This window comes from Uloborus diversus, chromosome 1 (assembly GCF_026930045.1).
Source record: "Uloborus diversus isolate 005 chromosome 1, Udiv.v.3.1, whole genome shotgun sequence".
NCBI lineage: Eukaryota > Metazoa > Arthropoda > Arachnida > Araneae > Uloboridae > Uloborus > Uloborus diversus.
Genome location: NC_072731.1, coordinates 138,006,728 through 138,033,316, shown reverse-complemented (window position 1 = coordinate 138,033,316; position 26,589 = coordinate 138,006,728). Strand labels below are relative to the sequence as shown.

Here is a 26,589-nt window from a genome sequence, read left to right as displayed (position 1 = left end):
TATAACAAAAGAAATATTTATGAGAAGAGCATTACCACCCATTTAGTGTATTGTTAACAAAATTTGACCACTTAAAATTAATTTTGTAGTACAAAGCAAATATTGTGCTAAGATTGAAAAAAATAAGTTAAATATTCTTTTGGTGACTTTATGTATGTTGAAAAAATACAAAAGGTATTTTTAATTTATTTTGAAATATAACAATCTCAATCTGCAGTGGAAAAAAAAAATCATTTAAATTGTTTATTAGATTTAGAGAGTTAGGTCACAACCCCTCATTAGAAAACCGTTTCCCATGTTATTATAAATTTATAAATATTTTCTTTAAAATGAAAATAATATCTGCTCAGTAGTGACGATAAGTTGGATGAAAGAATACTAAACTGCATTGCGCACTTGTATACTTTTGGGGAAGCCAAACAGGGGTCCATTTTGTACAGTGCCCCTTTGAAATTTTTAGGGTGAAATGTTTAGGGTTTTTTACTTATTTATTTTGGGGGGTTGGGGGAATCAGCTATAGCATTTGAGGGGACATGCCATCGTTCCTAAAATATAGTTTAGGAGATGAGCATTCCTGATATTTTACATGAGATTTCAACAATTAAACAGCTGCTAATGCATCAGAAAAGAAATTTACATATTGCACTAGACATATAAGTAATGAATAGAATGTTTTCACAATACTCTCACTCAGATCATTGGAAATAGTAATACAAAACAATATAAAAGACTAAAATATCTCAGGCACAAATGAAATTCCTATAAAGTTAAATGAAAACAAAACAACTTAAAAATATTAAGAAGTTACATCAATCTATTCAATAACATCTTAAACTTAACGCCATTCAGAGAAAAATAGTGGAAACAACAAAATATTTCCCCCCCCCTTCATTCAGACTCAAAACTATAACTTTTACCTTCTTAAACAAAGAAAGTTAATTACAGAGAAAAAAAGAATTATACATCATTCATTTCTTTGTACTGAGCAAATACAGCAACCTACAAGAGAAATGTATACATAGATCAAGCATAGTCTTCGAATGGAAATAGTAATAAAAATTCAGAGGAATGAAAAATAATGTATTACCTTATCTTTTAATTGCTGACACAGTTGCAAAGACACAGTGAAGAGGACTAAAGCTTCGCTGAGCCAGGGAACGGATGACTCAGCCTATTGAAAAAGAAGACAAATACTAATCGGCATTAGGTCAAAATCTATTTACTAAAATTATGGTTACATTTGAGTTTTTTAAAATTTATTTTCATGTTTTGTAAAAAGAAAAAAGGGAAAAAAATTTAATTTAAACATGAAAAAAATGCATAATAAATACGTTTATATCATTTAAAACTTTTTATTCTCTAACTACATGTAAGTGTGAAATATTTTATTTTCACGAACACAAGAGGGAAAAAAAGGGAAAAAAAAAAGAAATTAGTATCTATGGTTATGTTTACATAGAGCTACCAGTTGACCGCGGTTGGTTGATCACATGACAGCTAATGAAGTCAGTGGTTACTAAATTGTTGTTCACCAACTGATGCTGAATCGAACGCTTTTCCTTGGTAATGCGGTTACTTGCACAGACAAATACCGCGCAGGTGAAAAATATTCATTATTGGTCAAAAATGTCATGTGGTTCAATCAACCAGCTTAAATTGTGGTCAACCAGTGGAACTTCTGCTGAAGCCATTGGAACGACTTTGGCAACAACTGGTCAACTGGTAGCTCTACTGGAACATTACTGGTTGGTCACCGTTTGAATGAGGTCGATCAGTAGCTCTATGCGAATGTAACCTATATGTTTATGTACCAGAGCTTAACTATTTATCAGGCAGAGGGGGGCAAAATTTTCCTACAATTTCAACCAATGTTAGAGACTAAAATAAATTGTTTGACCATCTTTGATTGTTAAACACTTTTTAAAGGACATCTAATACATTGATGCTTAAATTTAGCTAAAATGTCCCTCCTTACGATCAGAAAAGAGTAAGGTTAAAAGTGAAGTTAAATACTTTCAACAAACTACAGGCATAAGTAATGGCAAACCTTTTGAGCTCGATATGCCAGAAATCAGAAAAATCCTAATTCAACTCTGATGCAATGCCATATATAGAAATAAATTTTTGATATTTGCAGCTCTATAGTATTTACTTTTGATCTTTTGATTTCTGATAGTTGTATTTGATATTTCTATATTAATTAATATTAGAAAAACTAGAAAAACAATGATAAATGACTGATACTAGAGTAAAATTGCAGCAGCATTATGTTAAAAAAAAAAAAAAAAAAAAAATCAGTAGACATGTTAGTTTCAAAAAAGCAAAACACATTTTGTTCAGGGAGTTTAACTCTTTTATAGAAAACAATATGTCTTTTCACAATTTAACATGACTCAAATATTACAGAAAAATAAGTCAATACAAGTTTAATTTTATTCTTTGAGATTTTGTCTCTGCCAGTAACTTCGGAATAGTATGAGGCATATTACTCCAATTGGGATTGCGTGTCATAGATCCACCATCACTGGCATAGATGAATTAATGTTCTTTAACTATCTTTATGCAAAAACCAATTTTAATGTAGCACTAATGGATGAATGTGGCCTTACAAAGGGTTGATTTGGACAATTTTAGATGACAGAGAACTCTCTCTCACATTTTTTCCCCTTTTCAACTAGATACCACCACCTTATAAACTCATAAGTTTTGATCTTTCACAACTGGTAAAACTTATAATAAGAAATCATCTTTTGAAACATATGCTTTTAAATAAAATATAGCCTTTTTATACTTGATTTGTTTGCATTTATACTGCCATGGGCAAGTAAATGGCTGTGTCTGCAGAAATAAGTTTTCAAGATATTTGAAGAAATGCATTTTGGATTCAATATTAACAGTAGGAAAAATGTTGGACTTAACCTAGAAGTGACATTAAATATTTAACTACAAAATAGCTAACCAAGATAAAAAGCAAATAAATAAAAGAAAACAGTTTTTTAAAAAGGCTTTAAAAAAAATGTGTGATTTTATACCTGGAATACATCAAATTTAGGTGATCCCTTGGCTTCTTTAGAATATATGTGGTAGACAGCAAAGACTAATTTGTGGGATTGCACATAAAAACTTACAGCTAGATCTCCAGGTAATGGTGGTTGAAGAGATTTCTAAAATCATAAGTAAATCATAAATATTTATTTTTCAGTGCAGTAAGTTGGTTCTTTATAACTTTCAAAGCAAACACAAAAAAAAATGTGCATAAATAGAGTGCACAATTAAACAGATTTTTTTTGGGGGGGGGGGGGGGAAGGAGATTTCCCAATATATTTTGTAAAAAATTAACATGTGTAGAATTTATACAGATACATTTATGTTTCTAGAATCTTGTTAATGCACATTTGTCACAATTATAGAACTCTTGAAAGGCAATGCTCTAATCATTAACCTGACTTTTCTTTTTAACCGACTTCAAAAAAGGAGGTTATGATTTTGTCTTGCGGCATTTTATGTATGTTTTCCAATTGCTCCTAAACCCCTGGACTGATTTGAGAAATTATTTTTTTGTTTGAAAGGGTAGACTTCCCAAATGGTCCCATGATAATTTTGTCTTGTGATCTGATGAGGGGGTCCCAGAGAAATCTCAGAAACTTTAAATTTCACACGTTGTGGCTACGTAGACGAGCTTGTGTCAGCTAAGCGATGCCCCAGTAGTAAAATTACATTACAAAAAAAGGCGAGCGGCTGTTGCAGAAGCAGATGAAATTGGATATCAAAACTCAGATTTGTTTTTGAGATTGTTCATTTTATATGCAATATTACTAAATCACTCAATATTTCTAGGGCTCTTTTAGCTATTGTTACTTTCATATTGCCCAAGACATTTTTCCATGATTTAAAATAAATTTCCATGACTTTTAATGAAAATATCAATTTTCCATGATTTTTCCAGGTCTGAAACTTGTTTATTTTTTCCCATGACTTTCCAGGTTTTCCCACGACCCGTACGGACCCTGTCAGGAGAACCAGATGACCTTTTAATATTCTGCTGGGTAAAGCCGTGCGGGTACCACTAGTATTATACTAAGAAAAAACTAAAGGGGCCAGTGTGGGGGCCCTGCCTGATTTTTGAGTGAATTCTTAATAAATTTCTTCTTAACCGTTTAACCGCCGAACTATTGACGGATGATCAAATTTGAGTAATTTTTTGAAATTATGTCTATTTATGTCTAGTAAATACAGAAATAAAATAAAATTTCCAGAAAAAAAAATTTTTACTATGTTTTTCAGTGTGTTCCATTTTTGGAACATTGGCGCTTTGCATGAAGTTTTTTTTTTTCAGAGAATTTTTTTAAACTAAGAGGTTTTGAATGCGGTTTTTATCTTAGCATACATTATTACGGAAAAAATAATATTTTAAGTTGCATTTATGTACATATCAGAATTCAGAAAATCCAATACAGAAATATCTAATGCCCATGATATGAAAGGAAGCATTGCTGGTGAAGTCGTTTGTCACATTTCTTAGTCGTATCTTTTTGCACACCGCGCAACGTCCTTGGGATGCAGATACAATATAATGTCCGTCAGACATTCTTGATCGTTTATGTAAATGACAACGAGGCCCTGGATGACTTTCTACTAGTACTTCTCTTTTTAAGAGGTCAGTTGTTATTCCTCTTCGGAACTCTAAATGCTTCATCATGACTTCGTGTAACTCACAATGAAGTAATCAACTAGCTACAACTGAAACATTCAGAACATCACTAAAAATTACTCGATTCCACCACCATTTTTTACTCCTCAAATGACGTCTGTAGCAGCCTAAAAGTTTATCCTAAATGTCCACACCCCCCATTCCTTCATTGTATCTCTTGATAAGATGAGGTTGTGGCACATCTATCTTGCATTTCTGCGCATTTGAGTAACATTTTACAGATGCAAGTGGCTCATGTGTATAACAATTAGATGCTACTGTAACCACTGCATTATCATTCCAGCTGCACATGTACACTGATCCATCAGATCGATAGTCAAAATTTCCTCGATCTTCTTGAGAAAGGGCTTTTTTGAATTTCCGTGGACAATGGCCAGTTCGGTTTTCACGAATTGTTCCTGTTGCTCGTACACTTTTTTTTTTTTTTTTTTTGATAGCTGAGAAAATAAGTCATATGATGTAAAAAAGTTATCAAAGTATACTTCATGCTTAGACGTGTCAGTCAAAACTGATAATAGATCATTTACAACTCTGGATCCTAATTGCACATCAGGGGATCCTTCTTTTTTGCCTGAATAAATCTCCATGGAATATGGGTATCCACTTGAAGAGCACAGCATCCAAATTTTGAAGCCGAATCTTATTGGTTTTCATCTAATAAACATTTTACATGAATGCCGTCCGTAATAGGAAACCATAGATTCATCTATGCTCGATTTTTCATAAAATACACCAAATTGTTGAGGGTTTTTACACAATTCTTCGCAAATAGGGAAAACTTTTCTTAGTTTATCATTTTGTTTTAATTCATGGTTGTCCATCAAATGAAAGTTGTTTTTTATTTTTCGAAAACGATTTTGAGGCATAACTGTTGGTACAATTGGCACAGATGTATCTTCTAAACTGCTCCAATACATATCTTCAGAAGGAACAGAATGGTACCCACTGAAAAGCAACAAACCAAAAAATTGTAGGATTTTATCTTTGTCAACATCTATTCTTCCTCAGTGATATTGCCTAGTTCATCAGGGGTAATTGGCATATATCTACATCTGACAAATCCGAATCTGACAATGTCTCTAAATAAGCCACAGCTTGTTCTACAGTAAGAAATCTTGTAGACATTTTTTAACATTTATGTTGCGTCATTACGCTACAGACAAGCCTTGATTGTTTAACGGACTCTAGAAATCGTCTGCGAGCCTCCGAAGAACAACTCAACGCAGCCTGCGCGCCTAGCTCTGTTTTTGGTTTCAGCTTGTTCGCCGACTTGCTCGAATATGGTTGTGTTTTTGTAGAGCTCCTGCTACGGAGCATAGCTTTCTTTTGCAACAGGGTATTCGTCCCTAAATTTTGAACAGCTATATTGGTTAGCTGGAAATGATTACTGGAATCATGTTGTAAATATGTGTAAATAGTTTATAAAGTCTTTTTTCTTAAAGCAATTAGTCATCACTGAAAACAAAACTTACAGTCCACTTAGAATATCGCCGAATCATTGGTCACGTCAGCCGCAGGTAAATTGAACCTGAATTTTTATTGAAAATATTTCTAGTTGAAGAACTTTGTTACTAATCATGACGGAAAAAGATAGTATAGTTACTCGTCAGAGTAAAGAACAATTAGTGACTCTTAATCGCCAAAGAGGTGCTTACAAAGGACAAATAACAAGAATAGCAACATTCCTTGAGGATGGAAGAACAAAGGATTCCTTGGAATATCAAGTGAAATTGGATAATCTGCACAAGCTCGTTTCAAATTTGGATGAATTAAAATTAAAATATTTTGAAGTGGTAATTGATGAATCAGACTTAGAAAAGGACCTAGCCGTCTTCACAGAAATTGAAGAACTCTCTGAAAACTTAGAGGTAAGACTGAGAAAATTCTTACTTTCTAATACTAGTAGTAATCAAATTGAAAATCGAAATGATTTGAATAATTACAAAATATTTAGTTCGAATGTTAATTTTAAATTGCCTGAAATGCCATTGCCAAAATTTTCTGGAAGTTATCAGGAGTGGTACACATTCAGGGAGCAGTTTCTCACATTAATAGATTCTAATGACAGCTTAAATGACACGCAGAAATTATATTATTTGAAATCGACTTTAAGTCATAGTGCATTAGAGGTAGTTAGTAAAGATGATTCTTATACATCCCTCTTTAAGGCTTTAGAAGATCGGTTTGAAAATAAAAGATTCATTGTAAATTCTCACATGAATGAAATATTATTAATGGAAGTGTCAAATCAAGATCCAGCAAAAAGTCTAAGATCGGTAGTTGACGGATGTCTTAAGCACATTCGGGCTCTCAAAACGATAGGTTTGGAACTTAATAAATTTTCCGAAGTAATGTTAATCAATAACATTCTCAAAAAATTAGATAAAGAAACGAGAAAGCAGTTTGAACTTTCATTGACCTCCACGGAATTACCCGCTTGGGAAGAATTTATAGCCTTTTTGCAAAAACGATGCTTAGTTCTAGAAAATTTACATAGCAATGCAACCGTAAAATCTAAGAATTTAACATACGAAAAGAACCAAAAATTTAAGAATTTGATGGTGAAGAATAATGCCGGTGAAAGAAATACAAGTTGTAGTGTTTGTCAATCACCTAATCATTCTATTTTCAAGTGTGATAAATTCTTAAAATTAGAAGGATATGATAGATATTTAACAGCTAAAAAACTTAATCTTTGTTTGAATTGTTTGAGTACTAAACATAAAATTGTGCAGTGCCCATCAACATTCCTTTGTTCCATCTGTTCGAAAAAACATCATAGTTTGCTTCATCGAAAGGAGTCCTTGGCGCCAATTAGGAATCGTAGTCTAAATAGCGACAGTAATAGCCTCATAAATAAAAAGGATATTCCTTCCGCTTCAAAGGATCCCGGCACTAGGAATGACGTATCGTCTGAAATTTCGCAATCGTTATGCAGCGAGATTTCTCGATCAGAACATATTTCAAATAAGGTGTTGTTAGCAACTTCTGTTATTTATGTGGAAGATTTAAACGGCGTTAGAATTCCAGTTCGTGGAATTTTAGATTGTGGAAGTCAATTAAGTCTGACCACGAATAGATTAGCTCAGTCTTTATCAGGGAAGAAGAAGAAAGCTAAAGTATTAGTTTCGGGGATCAACGGAACCGTTTCTAGTATAAAATCCAAAATGCAAATACGGATCTCAAATAAAGATAATTCTTTTAGTAAAACAATTGAATTCTACATTGTTCCAAAAATAACAACTTGGGTACCTTCAAATGATCTGGATACAACCAATTTAGAAATACCAAAAGATATAGAACTAGCCGATCCTAACTTTGGAAAATCTGCTAGAATAGACGTGCTTATTGGAGCTGAACTTTTTTTCGAAATCCTAAAATTTGAAAAACAAAAAGTTTCTAGCTTAATATTTCAAAACACCGTCTTCGGGTACATAGTTTCCGGATCACTAGGGAATCAAGGTTTGCAGACATTTTGCGGTTTAACAAAACAAACTGATGTATTAGAAGAAAATCTTCAAAAATTTTGGAAAATAGAAAGTGTTGAGGACGAATTTATTCCTCTCAGTGACGAAGAAAAAAAATGCGAAAATCATTTTTTAGAAACATATCACAGAGAGAACACAGGAAGATTCGTAGTTACTATGCCGCTAAAAGAAGATCCGACAGTTTTAGGGGATTCAAAATTAGTTGCTGAGAAAAGTTTGCAGCAGTTGTGGAATCGTCTGGAGAAAACTCCCCTAATGCGAGAACTTTATTATAAGTTTATTGATGAGTACGAAACTCTTGGTCACATGACAAAAATCAAGGTTAACAAAGAAGATGCAGGTTGTTACTATCTTCCACATCATGGAGTTTACCGTTCTGAAAATCCTACAACCAAGCTCCGTGTAGTATTTAATGCTTCAAGCCCTTCAACGAATGGTAAATCATTGAATGATATTCTTTTTAAGGGTCAAGTTAAGGAAGAGCTTTACGAAATAATGATTCGTTTTAGAAAACATAGGTTCGTGTTTCTCGCTGACATCGAAAAGATGTACAGACAAATATTGATAAATCCAGAACAAAGAAAATTATTGAGAATTTTATGGAAATCCGATCCTAAAGGCCCGGTAGACACCTTTGAGTTAAACACCGTTACTTACGGCACATCGTGCGCACCGTTCTTAGCAATACGAACTTTGAAACAGCTGGCTGAAGAAGAAATAGAAAAATTTAGCAAAGCATCTGAAGTCCTTAAGAATGATTGTTACATGGATGATGTCTTAAGTGGAGAAGACAGTATTGAAGCTACACAAGAACTTCAATGCCAACTAATAGAACTTTTGAAGTCTGCTGGAATGCACCTTCATAAGTGGAAAGCAAATGATTCCAAATTACTTGATTGTGTCAATAATGGATCTTCGGAAAATCATTCTTTCTTAGAGAATGAAACTAAAGCATTAGAAGTGACTTGGAAACCCACACCGGATGTCTTCACTTTCAAGGTAAAAATTGAACACCGTGAAAAATTAACTAAAAGGACTATACTCTCGGACATTGTGCGACTCTTCGATCCCCTTGGTCTAATTGGACCCGTGATAACCAGAGCCAAAACCTTCATGCAAGAACTTTGGAAACTAAAATTAGACTGGAACGACCCGGTTCCAGATTTTATAGCGAATTCCTGGATACGTTTCACAAACTCTTTGAAATCTTTAGAAAGTTTGACCATTAGTCGTTACATTTTGACCCCGTGTGCAAAACTTATAGCGTTGCATGGATTTGCAGATGCCTCATCTATTGCCTTTGGAGCCACTGTCTACCTCCAATCTTCATCTCCTTCCAAAACGTCTTGCCACTTAATAAGTAGCAAATCTCAAGTAGCTCCTTTGAAAACCTTAACTATACCTAGACTAGAGCTTTCAGCATGCCTGCTATTAAGCAAGTTAGTCGTCAAAGTTTTGAAATCTTTAAAACTGGACATTGGAAGTATCTATTTATATACTGATTCTAAAATAGCCTTAGCATGGATCGAAACCCCGCCATGGAAACTAAAGACATTTGTGAGCAATCGGGTGGCTAAAATTCAGCACCATACTCAGAACTTTCATTGGCACCACATTGCGTCTGGAGATAATCCCAGTGATTTAATATCGCGCGGCTTAGATGCTACAGACTTGGTGGACAATTCCCTTTGGTGGTATGGCCCGGACTTTCTCACTCGTCCTAATAGTTTCCCTGAACCAGCAAGCCCTCATCTATCCTCAGAGGACCAGGTAATAATATTGAAAGAAATGAAGGACATTTCTACTGATACTTCCACTAAAGAAACTACCAGCCTGTGTGGACTTACAAAGTTAGCTGTTTCACCAACACCTAATGACTTTAGAAATGATCTTTTTTCTATAAGCAATAATTTTATGAAACTAATTAGAAATTTTAGTTTTATTTTTAGATTTGTTTATAACTGTCGAAATTTAAATAGCAGAAGGTCAGGACCACTGACAGCAATAGAGCTTAAAAGTAGTGAAACCTGTTTGGTTAAACAGGTACAAACGATTTGTTTTGCTGAAGATATCCAAAATCTGAAAAATGAGAGTTGTCTTTCAGGTAAGAGTAAATTAAAGTATTTGAACCCTTTTTTAGATCCAGAAGGTGTACTTCGAGTAGGAGGTCGCTTGGACCATTCTAATCTTAGCTATGAGAAAAAACACCCAATTGTATTGCCCCACGACCACAAATTGAGTGAAATTATCTTTGAATATTTTCACAAGAAGTTTTTTCATGTTGGACCACAAGCTTTATTGCATCATGTCCGGCAAAGTTATTGGATAATTAATGGAAGATCACTAGCTCGTAAAATTGTTCATAAGTGTTTTGTCTGTTTTAGAAATAAACCTAGAGGAATCAATCAAATAATGGGAAATTTACCCTCAGAAAGAGTAAACCCTAGTCCCTCTTTTAAGGAGTGTGGAATTGATTTTTGTGGTCCTTTCTCCATTAAATACAAAAATCAAAGAAAAGGGACTCTCAATAAAATTTTTGTAGCATTATTCGTTTGCCTCGCAACCAAGGCAATACATTTAGATATAGTAACTGATTTAAAATCAGAATCATTCATTGCTACCCTTAAAAGATTCTTCGCTCGCAGAGGTAAAAGTTCCACAATTTTAACGGATAATGGCACTACTTTTGTTGGTGCAAATACTGAGCTTAAAAAATTGCATGCCTTAGTTAAAAATCCTGACGACACTTTAAGTGATTATTTGGCTTCTGAGGCTATTAACTGGAAATTCATCCCTCCCCGCTCACCCAATTTTGGTGGATTATGGGAGGCTGGGGTGAAATCTTTTAAACACCACCTCAAAAGATCAGTAGGTAGTTCCCCTTTAACTTTAGAGGAATTTTGGACCTTGATTGTCCAAATAGAAGGCATTTTAAACTCTCGCCCTTTACTCCCTTTGTCGTCGGACCCTAACGAAATTGAAGTCTTAACGCCAGCTCATTTCTTGATAGGTCGTCCAATAACGTCGATAGTGGAACCAGATATCAGTAGTATTAGTGATAACAAGCTGTCTAGTTGGCAAAAAATCACTAAAATGTCACAAAATCTATGGAAAAGATGGCAGCACGATTATCTTAACCACCTTCAACAACGAAATAAATGGTTCATTGAAAAGAAAAATCTTAAAGAAGGAACCATGGTGATCATTAAAGATGAAAATTTACCCCCTTGTAAATGGTCTCTAGGTCGAATCCTTAAGATCATTGCTGGTTCTGATGGAAAGGTTAGAGTGCTAGAAATTAAAACACTATCAGGTGTAGTAAAAAGAGCAATATCGAAAATTTGCCCTCTTCCCCTAGAAGGGAACGAATAATTAGTATTCATGGAAATTTCAAATTTTCTTATTATTTTGTATTTTTGTCTTATATTATTTTGCATACTTGAATTTATCTTAGTTTATATATTTAGTCCAGATTGTAATCTCATTGCATGTTGAGACATCTCAACGGGGGCCGGTATGTTGCGTCATTACGCTACAGACAAGCCTTGATTGTTTAACGGACTCTAGAAATCGTCTGCGAGCCTCCGAAGAACAATTCAACGCAGCCTGCGCGCCTAGCTCTGTTTTTGGTTTCAGCTTGTTCGCCGACTTGCTCGAATATGGTTGTGTTTTTGTAGAGCTCCTGCTACGGAGCATAGCTTTCTTTTGCAACAGGGTATTCGTCCCTAAATTTTGAACAGCTATATTGGTTAGCTGGAAATGATTACTGGAATCATGTTCTTAAAGCAATTAGTCATCACTGAAAACAAAACTTACAGTCCACTTAGAATATCGCCGAATCAATTTATGAACAGTTGGTATACGTCAAACAGAATTTCGTTTCGCTCGAAAGCAAAGCTAGCGAATTATTGAACTGCATTTAAAATATGAAGAATAAAACGCTCACTTATATTATTTTTTATTATCACGTGACAATGCAGCTGTCCGAGCAGGTGTGGATTCGGAGCCATATAGTCCGTCAAACAGAAGACTGTTATTATTTTCTTTGCTAACGAAACGTCATATCCTTTCAAAATATAAACTTGGTTTTGCCAACATCTACATCAGAGTACATTCAAAATGAGAAAAAAAAAGAAACATATATTACGAAAAATGAAATTTCCCCTTGGAAGTCGAACGATTTACTTCTTGGAAATTTGACTCCCTAAAAGCGCCAATGTTCCAAAATTGGAACATGCTATTTTGAAGGGGCACACTTTTCGGAAATATCAATGTACATTTCGACAAGCATTTTAAAATCGTACATTGAAGTATTTTTCTCAACTATAATAATGATCATCACATTTTCTGAAAAAGTCAATTTTTGGTAAATTTTATAAGAAAAAGTTGCAAAAAGCTAAAAAAACACTCATCTTTGAAAAATCGCAATAAATAATTGAAAACATATAAACAATCAAGCAGGAAATCAAAAAATACTTTGAAATAAGACTAAACTGTGTTAAAAAAAACTTGTTTATTTTAACGTTATTTCTTGGGAAAATTTTCACTTAAATATGATGTTCCATTTTTGGAACATTGGCGGGTAAACGGTTAAGTGAGTTCACCATCAAAAACTTTTTTTTCCTTTTCTAAAATTCAAAATTTGGTTGCCTTCAAATCGAAGAGCAGGAATTGTAAATGGAGGGAGCTAGTCCAATCATTGGCTAAGCAAAAGATTGGGCAAAGAGCTCAAGTCACGTGACTCAATAAACGATGAATGGTTGACATGTTTTGCATGAAACTAGCGAAGGAAACCTGATTTCTTCCAATGCTTTGCTTTAAAATTATCACGTAACTTGAGGTCTTTCCTTCTAGAATGAAAGTCTTCACTCCCTCCATTTTATCTCTTTTCAATGCATCAAACCTTAAAAGTCTTTTTAAAATAAATATTAAAATCAACTTCAATTCGACACCTGTAATGGCTCATAGATGTAAAAACTTTCTTCAAAAAGCAATTTGCAATATTTAATTAAAAACATCATGAACATTAGATTACATGACAGTTATATTAATGATTATAAGGTGGTTCAGAGATCAAAATGGAAGAATCAAAATGTTTTAATTTAAAAAAATTCATTAGGGGGAAAATAAGTTCAAACAGAGCATAGATTTTGTGAAACATTTCAACCAAACATCAAAAGACTTGATCAAAATGTTCATTTATCTCAGACAACATTCTTTAAACTTTCTTTCAAAATTTCTACTAATAAAAATTTTGTAAAAATACTCCTTACAAAAAAAAGGGGTGGGGGGGGATATTGGGTTAAGAATTTTTAAAAGGGACAGTTACTAACCATGTTGCGACTATGCTGAAGCTCATTAATGGTGCGCTTCTTTGGAATCAATAGACAAGCTCTTCCTCTTTGCAAGCACCCCATAAGGTTATTCATGACCTATGGAAGAAAATGTTACTGAGTTAAGTCCATCAAAAGATTGAGTCTACAAAAGCAGATAATTATTAAATAAAAAGAAAAAAACAATTAAATTCAGAAGAATTCACAGTTTGATTCCAAAGCAGTCACTGTCTTATTCTCCACAAGGAGCCAGGGTTGGCTTTCTGCCGGCAGAAACTAGTTTTTGCCGTGCCAGTGGCAGAAACTGGTTATAACCGGTTAAAACCAGCAGAAACTGGCAAAAACTTAAAATCTTCTTAAAAAACTAAAGTAATTACTAAATGATATTTGTTTAGATAAACAAAAAAATTTAACTTCATTTAAAAAATAAAAAATAAAATGTTATGCTAGTGCCCTTGATTTAGTTCAGAAAGGGAACTTTTCAATTGCTGATGTTCGTATTATTTGGATTAATCTAACAAAGGACGAAAATCCTAGGGTTCTTAGGATAGAGGAGTGACATAAAAAATTAAACTGGCATTACTGTTTGTAATTTGCTCACAAATAAGCTTCATCTAAATTGCTTGGGATTGAAATTATCATGTGCTTCCAGAAGAAAGTGTCAAATTTTACTTGCCAATATTAATCTAGATTTTCTACTTAATGTCACAGCTTTGCAAAACAAATTGGCCCCACTTCTCGAAACTCATTTTTCCAGTCGAATTTTTACCACTACCCTAGTTACTACATGATGGACCAGTTTAAAAAATATAAATACAATTTGAATGTTTTATGAATATTGCTTGTTCCTTGATACAATAGATACTTGATAGTTTAGACTATTCTTGCAACAAAAGAGCCTGCTAGCTCTTTTGTTGCAAGAATATTCTAAAGTTTCTCATTCGTGCATATTAAATTGAGAAACTATTTAGATTTTTGGAACCACCTTTTCCATGAAGCAACTGAAGGGTCCAAACAATGTACCATTTGATTCTGAATTGTGATAATATTGTGAATTAAACTGTGCTTTGGTTAACAATTAATTATTTTTTCCATGCATTTTCTACTGTCTGTCAATAGTTTTTTTTTTTTTTTGTCATTTTGAGAGTTTTTGCCAGTTTTGGTCGAAAATGTGGCAGAAAGTGGTTTTTGCCATGCCGGTTTTAACCGGTTTCTACCAGTGGTTTTAACCGCCCTGGCAGAAACTTGCCAGCCCTGCAAGGAGCTCACCATTCCAATGAGACTGCTCATAAGAAAAATCTCCATCAGATTGGAAGCATCAATTCATATTTCTATACCCTAAGGCCAGACTAATGTAAGTCCGAAAATAGTGATTTTCAGGTTATTACTGCATAATATGTCGAAAATTTTCTGCATTGAGTTATAATAACATAATTCTGCTAAAAAAAAATCCTTTGACATTATTTACTAGTGTTACAACAGCACTAGTCCAAACCTTTGTACGCATGCACCAAACAAACATTTTTAAGCTCTCCTGCAAAGTAGTGATAATGTGATTTGCGTTGATCTGGTTTTAAGATACAGATTTACTGTATGAAAGGAACCTCTCACCTCTGTGCCTCTGTTTCCATGGCGTCAAATCTCTAATGCCTATGGTTGAATTGTATCACAAGATTCTAACTCCAGTGGCAAGATTCACATTTGGTAAAACACCTATTGCATTTTGCAGTGATTCAGTTATTTGTAAGCTCAAAATATTTATACAGGATCGGAGTAAATATTAATAGGCCCATAGGCATTAGAAATGATGGGGTACACTAGCATGTGCATTTTTTAATAATAATTAAAAATATCTTATGTAGTTATTTAAAATATAATAATTGACTGTATACAGGCATATTTTTTGTGAATGGTCAGGTAGAAATTAGATGAAAGCACCGAATTTATTTTATGCCATATTATATCAAATGATGTTGTTCTTAAGATATCTGCTTCTCTTTAGGGCCGGTGCAAGGTCGAAAACTGAAAGGGGGACAGAGTCTAACAGCCCTTCAATTTACTTCAAATGTGCATGTAACATACACACACAGTTGCTCTTGTTTACAGTGAAGTCAAAGGGACAAAATAAAAATAAAAGAAAAATTATGCTATAGCCGTAATTTCACTTAAAAAACTAAACTTCATTAAAATGATGAATACTTTCTAAAAGTATTGAATGATTTAATTTATTTACATTTTTTGTGGTACTTTAACACAAAATCAGGACTTGAGCGGTACTTTAAAGGAAAAACAAAACATTTTGGCAGGACATTTGGTCAGCAGGACTGTCCTGCCAAAATCGGAATGTACTTCATAAATAAATGAAGCAGGATTTCTTTTTTCCATATCAAAATGAACTGAGTAATATACAGGACTTTAAAATAAATTTTAAAAAAAATCACTGTATATTTATGTTCTGGTTATCTGTAATTCCCCCCCTAAAAAAGGAATTAATAATGAAATTATAATGCAATATAATTTATTCATAATTAAAGGACAATTGCTAACATATTAAAATGTCTGAAATTTATTAAGAACTATCATCAGAAATACAAAATGAAAGGTTTGAGATTTCTTACATGAACTACTTCATCTGCAGAATGAAAATCTAGTTTACCACTTGCAGTTATCTCTGGCAGTGAAGAAAATATTTGCAAAGCTTGAGACAGGTGGTTTCCAGCATCTTGAATCTAAATAGAAAATGATCACATGATTTGTTTCATAATGCAGTAACCAATAAGTTTTAAGTTTAAATTAACTGGACAAACACATGAAGGAAACTCTTGTTATAAATCTAAAGAGAACCAAATACTATAAGCATGAAATTAGGTAAACAGTAATATACATTTGTTTAGAAATGATGTGGTACCAGAAAATACATCAATATCCTGGTCAAGCGTATTGATTTCAGCCAAAAAATAAATAAATAAATAAATAAAAGAATAATTAAATTTTTTTATTATAAACTTTTTATGACATAATAAGGATTCACAGGATTGATTCGTTTTAAAATTACTTACCATAAAAGCCGGTGAGAATGGTTTAGAGGGTGAGAATGATACAAACCTCAGTTTTGAGGTAATAAGCGCTTGTAGTGCATTCTGTCCTAGCTCAGTTTCAATAGGAACTATTGTGCAACCGTCTCTGGTCATGAGAGAGCTGTTATAACTGTCAAAACGGCCCGCTAGATGAATAACCGAGTGATTGTGAATTTATTTATTGTGAGCAACTGGTGCTACGCGCTTGTAGGTAGCCCGGAAATTCATGTTGGTGGACTTTTAGTGCAGGAGGAATCGCACTTTTGTAAGTACCTTTCGCTTTCATATTACATAAAGAAAGTTATCTACAATTTTCATTCAAAACTAAAACATTTTGATGTTGCTACAGTTACAAATGTGTAAAGTTTACAATTTGGAGAGTGAGTGTGGTACAGTAATTAGTCGAAATTTTGGAGGGTGCGTTGGGTTATCAGGGGAAAAATTACCCAGGAAAAATCTCGGGGGTAGATGAAAGTGAGTTGGAAGTTTCAACAATGTAAAAACGAGGTAAATTTTGCCAGTGGCCAGAAAAAGATGATATGATTTGGCATCTATCTTCAAAAATTATGAAGAAAATAAAGCCTTTGTTTTATCTCGATTTTATGATGTACCTGACTCTTCAAAGTTCAATTTTCAGCATAACTTACATCTACAACTCTCCCGTCAAAATATAAGAGAGGTAGAGGGTGGTACAAACCACCAAAACCTATATGAAAACGTTGAAACATGTGCTGTACCATTCTCACCCGCAATGAGAGGGTGAGAAAAGTACAAAGAAAAAATTGCTCTGGAGGGGGTGTGGGTAAAGTTTCAAAATTATTTTAGGATCTGAATCGAAATCCAATGTCCTAAACTATAATAATAATGCACTTTCATTTTTTTTTTCGAAAAATTATTGAGTAATTATGGTTAAAAATGTAATAAAATTGTACCATAGTCACCCGCTTCTACAGTACTCTAATAGGCGAATAGAGATTAGTTTTGCTCATGGCTTCTTCAATATTGTCTGAAATAACACTAAACACTCAGATGTGAATATTCTGGCAAGGAGCATTCATTGGATGTGATTTTACTCGGATATTATCCACATAAAAATTGAGAGCTTACTTTGAAATAATGTAATTGATTTTAGGCAACATGTCACAAGGGGTAATTCAGTGACAAACAAAGTTTTCGGAACTTCATAAAATATTCTGAAAGACTTTCTAAGACACATTTAAAAAAAAAGCAAAAAACAATGAGAGATATATAGCACAGGGAAAATGCACATAAGTACACATACAAGCTAAAGCCTATGACGCTTCGCAGTGGCTTCATTTGGAATTAATTATTGGGAATTAAAATATTTTCAAAATAAGGATTAAAAGCTACTATTAGAAGTCTAAACCTTCTAGTTCTGTGTCAAGTGCATTACAATAGTGCTATAAACACTTCGACCTTAACGTTGCGAATTGACTTGATTAGGTTAACTAAAGCTATTGTTCCATTTGTTTCCCAGTTTATTTAACTCTCAATTCATCAAATTACAGGTTTGAGTATACTGCCATGCTAAGCACAAAAGTCGTATCTGCAGCTGAGTTCAAAATTAGTAATTGCCGTTTAAAGTTTTATGCAACTGTTTCTGAATTTTTTAAAAATATTTACCATTCACAAATGAGACAGTGAGAAGCAAAGGGATGTAAGTGGACATTTTCAAGTTTTGAGTAAAATGCATAAAAAGATAATGTCCTAGGTAGGCTTTCCTAGATTTTTTTTTTCTAAATCATGTTGTACAGCAGCACCTACCAGGGCTACTAATACCATCTCTTGCCCAAAGACAGAGAAAATGTTCCCCTACTATTTGTACTAGTTATCTCCAATTTTGTAATTTTGCCACTTACATCCCTTTGCTTCTCACTGCTTCAAATGACCATAAAACATTGTAGTTAGGTGATGTATGTGACAAAAAACCACATGGTGACCATAACTCAATTTTGACAAAAAGTGTAGATATGACTTTTGTGGTTAGCAGGGCAGTGTACATCTACAGGTAGACAGCCTTACTTTTTTTTCCTTCAAAAAATTTGATTGACCCCACATTTTATTTACTGTAAAATATATCTACTAATGTAAACTTTACAAGAAGTTCTGTCTAGAATTAAACGAGCCTACTTTCCCTTATACCCATACTACTTTCTAGTACCTGATCAATATTCTCAAAAATAGCTAAAATTGCAAATTGTTTCAAAAATATTTTTTTAATATTTTAAGCTGATTTCTAGAAATAAAATATTCCTCACTCATCTTTAAAAAAAAAAAAAAAGCAGCATTTTTTAAACAAAGCAGCTTATACACTTTTTTCCATTAAAAAAATTCTTTAACAGCTTTCAAAACGGAAAAATAATAATTAAAATTAATAAGTTTATTAAAATAAATACATCATATCAAAAAAAATCGTTTCTTTTTCCCTGTTGCCAAAAATAATTTTTTAAATGAATTAATGCAATTACCAAAATAAACAAAAACAATAAAATGTCAACCAGGGTTCGTACTCAATTTCAGAAATAAAATGAAGGAGTTTTGGAGGAGTTTTGAAGGAGTGATATGAGGTTTTGAAGGAGTACTAATGGGCTGTCATTAAATGATGTCGCACTTTTTTTCAACATATTTGACCCCCTTCCCCATTATCACAAAGTGTCACACTTCAGCTAACTCCTCCTCTTGACACATGTCGTATTTATTATAAACATATTGTTACAATAACTATGTGATGCATAGGCGGATTTAGGACTGAGTTCCTGGGGTGGTAGGATTTTTTTTTAGAGCAACATTTTTAATTGCCCCCCCCCCCCCCCCCATGTTTTTGTCTGTTTTCTGTGATGCGTAAGGCCATTCTTTTCTTTTTTATGTGTCGTTTTCATTACTGTGTGTAATCATGCTGTCCTTTTTAAATTGACCTTAAAAGAGAGGGGGCTGGTATTAATAAAGTAATGCAGTGCTCCCTTTTAAGTGGGATATAGAATATCTCCAGTTTTAGGGGTCCTGGGGGTTACTCCCCCCCGGAGGAAATGATCTAAAATGGATATAAAATTCTGCATTTTTAAGTCTTATAAGGGTTAATTGGTAATAATAGGCAAATATTTTTTTTTAAGTTTTACGCTTTAAAAGTGCTTTGTGATAAAAGTTAATACTTTAAAAGAAATGGTGCACAGATTTAGAGAATAGGTATCAAGAGAGTAACATACTACCCATTTGAACAATTCTTAATTTATATACACTTGATAAGAAATGAAATTGAAGCACACTTTGCTTAGGAGTTTCAAAGACTTGTCTAATTATTTTCAAGGTTTGGTTGGTTAGATTGGGTTTTTGGTTCAAGAGCCCTTGTAGGATATACTACGCCAATTCTTTTCAGGGATTTTAGAACCTATCAATAATTTGCACTTTCCAGTCTCTGAAATTGAGTAGTAGATTATACACTTGTGCAGTATTGTTCAAACTTTGTAAGAAACGGCTATTTTAAGTTTAAAAGAAAAAATAAACTTTAATTTCCAATTCAAAAAAGAAAAAAATCATGATTTTTTTTTTTTGTTATAAGATTTTGGAAGATAAGTTGTTACTATATAAACCCCTCCCAAAATTGGGGAGGGAGGCATTGTCCCCTCCCCCCTATAAATTCACCCATGCTCTTCTAAACTATTCAAAAACGAAAAAATAATGATTTTTTTTTTAATTTTTGGAAGATGTGTTGTTACTACATAAAGTCCTTCCAAAACTGGGGGGGCATTGCCCCCCCTCTGACCCTTCATAAATCCGCCCATGATGTGATGTCACTTTTTGTCACGTCTGAATTTCAGGAGCCCGTCTCATCCTCTAGGCATGACATCACTTGTGGATGACCCTTTTTATTATATCATAACTGCAATTTACTAAACAATTTGTTTTTTAACACAATCAGTTAATGTAGGACATCTAACTATGTAGTTTTGAATATTTAAATAATAATTAGACAACCTGACTTTTGCTGCTGAGAATGTGGTGGAGGAAAAAACAATAATCATAAAACTTGAAAAATTAGAAAAGCACCATTTAAGCATGTTTTACTTCACTTATGAAATGTTTTAGTCCTCTAAAAAAATTTTCGCCTTCAACTTTTACGACTTAAAACTGATCAATTTGTAAATCACATCTTTATGAAAAAAATAAATGTACGAAATTACTACATTAAAATCGCCCTTGTGACAAAGTTAATTGTTGGTCAAAGTGTTATAAGTTACTGTCATAGAGGGAGATTATATGGTCTTGAACTAAAAAAGGAGTTTTGAAGGAGTTCAAACGAAAATGAAGGAGTTTGAAGGGCCCTTCAAAAAAAAATCCCAAATGAAGGAGTTTTGAAGGAGCGTACGAACCCTGGTCAACTTAAAGAAATAATTTTCATTGTCAAAAAAAAAAAACATCTGTGCATACCTTTATGTAGAAACATGAATGACTTCGAGTTTATTCGCCAAAAACTGAATACCTAAATTAAAACTTTAGCGTGAAAATAAAAACAAGTCATATCAACAATAATTATTTCATAGTTAAAACCATAGCTGTGGAGTTGGAGTCAATCTCATTTTGGGATAAAGTAGTCGGAGTCAAATAGCCAAGAATCGGAGTCAGTCTCAGTCATCTGTCCTCCGTGTATAAATGTTTGCCAAAGCTAAGAAATCAGAGTCAAAGTCGGGGAGTCGGAGCCCGATTAATTATCGGGCATAAGAACGAAGTCGGAGTCAGGTGCCCCTAAATTCTCGGAATCAGAGTCTGGAGTTTGGCGTCAAGAGCTTTTTCCAACAAAATTGTTTTGAAGTAAATCCGCCTTCAAACACAGAATCTAAATTGACTTTCAGTTTCCCCCTAGGCGCTAATGTTAAGGAGTTTGAACTGTTCAAAATTGAACGGAAAATTGTTCAAATCAAAAAGATATTTTATATACAAGTTTTTCATCAAAAGTTTTTTTCTACAAAGTTTGTTTGAAGCAAATTCGCTTCACAGTTCGGAATTGCCTTGAATTTCCCCGTAAGCGCTAATGTTAAGTTTTTTTTAACTGTTCAAAATTGAACAAAAAATAGTTCAAATCAAAAAGTGAAATATGGGAATGAGGTATCCTCGCCGAGATCTTTCGAACAAGAAAAAGTTTGTTCGAATTGGACTATTCATTCAAAAGTTATTAGGGGGACACAGACCGACAGACATTTTCCCCCATCTCAATACCCTACTTTCCAATTTTTAATTTTTCAATATTTATCTAACTATTTTATTTATTTTTGACTTTTTTTTTGTTTTTTTCGGGATATTTTTAAGATGCATTAAGCCTTCTTTCATACTTTTTTCTTCTTTCTCTGACTTTTACTGGGAAAGTAGGCTAAAAATGAGACTAATGTGGCAAAATTAAAAATTTGTAGATAACCAGTACAAATGGTAGGTGAATCCCTCCTCTGTCTTGGGGCAAGAGATTGTACTAGTAGCCCTGGTAGGTGCTGCCGTATAGCATGATTTAGAAAAAAATTTCAATGAAAGCCTACATAGGATCTGATTTATGAACATGTTTTACTCGAAACTTAAAATAGTCCACTAGCATTCCTTTGCGTCTCATTGCCTCAATTGCACAGTTGAAATTTAGAATTGATAAAACTGCATAATATTTTATGCATAAGAATCAGAAAAATCAAAACAAATACCTGCTGAAGTTTCCATTGACAATCATTTTGTACTAAAGTTCGATGAGATGGTATTGCATGTTTATGTAATTTTAAGTGTATGTCCTGAAAAAGATGAATAAATTTATGTATCAATGCACAATACATAAAAAAAAATTTTGTTAGGTAACTACACACAAAACAGTAACATACACTGTACAGATATTAAAAAAAATCACACATTAATTATGATCAAATGTTTATTTGGAATAGGTACCGAAATATTCTGAAAATATGCAGGAAACATTTGCTGAATTTTGGAATATAATGTGTTTCTAAGGAATGAAATATAAGAAAATTTTAATTTTTACAAAATGCAGTACTTCTAAACTTGCTGTACACATAAAAATAAAAAAAAAGATTATACAAAAATCTCTTACGGCATGACTAATATTATCACCAACAAGGGTCACTACAGCTTGAATCTGATCAGAAGCAGGTCCACTGGGTGTAGAGCTGCAATATTAAGCATAGAAACAAATAAGTATTTCTTATCAACAAAGCTTTAAACAACAGAACAGTTGCAATATGAGCTAAGAAAAAACAATAAATACTTGATAAAAAGGGCTTAAAAAATTTAATTAAAAAAAATAACGAAATTCACTTTAGTTAACAATAGAAAATGCTTGTGTGGCCTTTCTCGTTTATTGTTCAGCAATTTGCATAATAATGAAATTGACCAAATGAAGTTTTCTGACTTTTCATAATATGAAGCTCTTTCAGTGCTAATTCATGAATTATTCTCAATGCAGCATAACTATTGAACCTCAGACCTAAAAATACTGTAGTGGTCAAGATAGTCTCAAAGGTATTTTACAATTAAAAAAAAAGAGAGAAATTCTTTATTTATCCTAGTTCCCCTTAACCCATCCCTAATCTTTGCTACCTGACGAAGAGCCACTGCATTTAATTTGATACAGAATAATGATTCCCAATCTTTATGGGTTTGTCGACCACCTCTCGAGGTTAACTGCCACGTATCACCCTCCCCCCTATTTCTTGAAAAATTCATAAGTTGGTACTATTGAACATCAATATTATTGAACATATAAATGTCTAATTTTAATTTGAATTAAACTGTATATAATAAAACAATTTTATCCAATCACTTGTAAACTAAAAAATAAATAAATAAACAGAAGTACCTTTTTTTCCCAAAATGAATTGACTGGTATTTGAAGGAAAATACTACTTGACCAAGATCAATGACATACTTTTCAAAAACATAAGTAAATTTTTATAAACTCTTTTTTTAAGTTGGAGTCTTGGAGTATTAAAGTCACCAATACTTAAAAGTTTTTAAAAAACTGAAAATTTGAAACTTCCTAAAATTGGTGATGAATAATGAAATAATTACTCAAGGTGAAACTGAGATGTTAAGAGAAAGCTTCTTATCTTTAATTTGCTTCTTTTTTTCTTCCAATTCCTTGTCTGACCTTTTACAGTAGGTTTTGAAAGAATTTTCAAACTGGCCGCTTTGGATGTCTGTGAACAAGTTGTAACAAATTATAAAAATTCGTTTTATAACTGAAAATTTGGGACACACCAATTGGATTGACTAGAAAATCTAGGATCTCTCAACTAAAAAATAAGGACTTCCTGGATAGATACGAAAAAGTCACTTATGTTTCTTTGAGTAAAAGTATAATATTTTACTCTCACATATTAAATGTAAAACTATTGCGAACATACATAATATAACTGCTAACCTTGTATTAGTAAGGAGAAATTTTTCATTTTTGACAAGAGATTCAGGATCATGTGAAACTGGAGTGGAAAATCTCCTTGCACATTCCTAGAAAAGTATCAATTTATGAGATATTTATACATCTTTTTATACATGAATGAGAAAACCATGAATTATAATGGACTTTAAATTAAATCAATCAGAATTTTGAGAGGAGTCTATGAAGCTATAAATCAAATTTTAAAAATAGAATCATCAAAGAAAAAAAAAAGAGAGAAGAGGGTGAGGTCATTTGAAGCATATTTTACAATGAGAGTCCATAACATAGAACATAAAAGCAGCACAGCACTGATTAAATATTTGTAAAATCACAACAGTGAGTAAACTGAATGTTGTATTACCCCGTATTATCGGGCATGCCAGAAAAAAGCGAGGTTGACCAGCATGCCGGAAAATTTGAATTTTGCAGCATGCTGGATAATTCAAGGTTTATTTTGCAACAAAACAAAAGTAAATCAGAAAGCAAACTACTGTAAGAAAAAAAATTAGATTTCAAAAGTAACCTTCTTTCAAAAAAAAAATATGTGTTGCATATAATATCTGCTTGTTATTTATGCCAATAAAGTAATCAATCAAGAAGCAATCATCGATACAGCAATTTGTTCATGATTTTTTTAAATAAATTATTTTAGGTTTTTTTTTTAGAGAGCAAGTTTAATTTTTATTTATTGAATAGACATGGTATATGTTTATTTAATTTTTATAAATTATTTGTTATTAAACAATATTTTTCTTGTTAAAATAACAAATGAAAATGTTTGTTAATATTTTTACAAAATTAAACTGTTAATACTTATATGTACAGACCTTACATTCATTTTTAAGCTGAACATATTTTTTTTTATAATATTATTTTTTTTTCTCTCACCTCGATTTTTCTTGCATGCCGGAAAGGACCAGAAGAGTGTTATTGAAAATCTGGTGACCTCCGAATTTTGCGGCATGCCGGATAATGCAGGGTAATACGGTATAACACTTGAAAATTTTTGAGTCAGTATGAAAACCTTACTTCAATTATCTTTCATACTTTGCTCAATCCATTTGTACAAATTAGAAATTCTTATGCCTGTATTTGCACTTTATTTTCATAATTTTAAACTTTGGAATTTAGTTGTGATATATTTCAATGTAAAGAACCATTATGGATAACAATATAAATTAGTTTTCCATAATTTTTCAGCAATTTTTTGGTTAAGGATACTTCTTATAATGAGCTATTGTTGGAACTCTCAGCTTGAATGAGATGACATCTGCCTCCAGCTTGGTTATTCACCATTCCAGACTGATGAGTTCTGGTAAGAATGAAATGGCAGTCTATGGATGTGATAACCAGGCTGTCTGGTACATTATGTGCTTATTTAATTGCAATAGCAGCATGTTGTATGATGTGTCATATTAAGACAAAATGTACTACTAGTGAATTATGGGTTGAAAAGCTCTGCTTAGCAATAATTCTGATACATTTCATAAACTGAAAAATGTGAGTGAAAAAAAAAACTCATATTGTGAAAAGAAAGTAATAAAAGAGAAAAAATGCAGGAAAAAAAGTTGCCGTTTTTTTTCAATCATAGCAAGTGGATAGTGGATATTTTCAGGTCTATAGTGAGCAACATAACTTCTTTTTTAGCGAGTATGTATACAGTTTAAATTTTAAAACTATTCTTTTCAGAATTAAATAAAATACAAGAATTTACTTATTTCTCTTCCTTTGATTAGTTTCCCCCAGACCTTTTTAGGAGGGCACTGCGCCCTGCCCCTTTTAAATTAACGTTTGATGTGCCCTCCTTGCTCCTTAGAAATTATGATAAATCTTAATCACAAGAGCAATTATTTTTTCAAAAGCTAAATATTCACACAAGTCTGGTGTTGAAACATAACTCCCTCATTTCAATAATCCAGTAGAATCTGGTTAGAATACAAGGTGCGGCTAGAAAAAAACCGAACTAGCACAGGTGAAACAATAAAACGAATGCAATAAGGCTGAAAGTCGCCTGGCCTGTGACGTGACTCTTGCTCCACCTACTGCTCGAGTTTCATCTGCCTCCTGCACTCAGTCTGCCTGTGGCGTCTGTTCTAAGTAGTTGACGTTTTGTCTGTGTGTCGGAAAAATGTTGAGTGTACAGAAAGAACAGCGTGTTAACATCAAATTTCTTTTCAAACTTGGAAAATCAGCAAGTGAAACGTTTGTAATGTTGCAACAAGTTTATGGCAATGATTGTTTATCGCGAACACAAGTGTTTGAGTGGTTTAAACGATTTAAAGATGGCCGCGAAGACACAAGTGATGACGCTCGCACTGGCAGACCATTGTCAGCAAAAACTGATGCAAACATTGAAAAAATCGGTAAACTTGTTCGAGAAGATCGCCGTTTAACAATCAGAGCAATGTCTGAGTTGACAGGAATTGACAAGGAAAGAGTTAGGCAGAATCTTCATGAAAGTTTCGACATGAACAAAGTGTGTGCAAAAATGGTTCCAAAGTGTCTCACAATTGAACAGAAGGAACGCCGAAGAATG

At 33.0% G+C, this 26,589-nt stretch overlaps 1 protein-coding gene across 1 annotated transcript in view; it reads right to left on the bottom strand.

Moving 5' to 3' along the window:
* Positions 1-892: 892 nt before the first annotated feature.
* Positions 893-26,589, bottom strand: part of LOC129221514 (protein rogdi-like) — a 31,624-nt gene continuing 5,927 nt past the window's right edge. Inside the window, exons 3-10 of the mRNA XM_054856009.1 lie at positions 24,036-24,121; positions 22,707-22,782; positions 22,309-22,392; positions 16,151-16,261; positions 13,533-13,631; positions 3,033-3,164; positions 1,088-1,171; positions 893-999 (exon numbers count right to left, since the gene is read on the bottom strand). Of these exons, the coding sequence (XP_054711984.1) occupies positions 958-999; positions 1,088-1,171; positions 3,033-3,164; positions 13,533-13,631; positions 16,151-16,261; positions 22,309-22,392; positions 22,707-22,782; positions 24,036-24,121 (714 nt within the window). The 3' untranslated portion in view covers positions 893-957. The remainder of the gene's footprint in view (positions 1,000-1,087; positions 1,172-3,032; positions 3,165-13,532; positions 13,632-16,150; positions 16,262-22,308; positions 22,393-22,706; positions 22,783-24,035; positions 24,122-26,589) is intronic.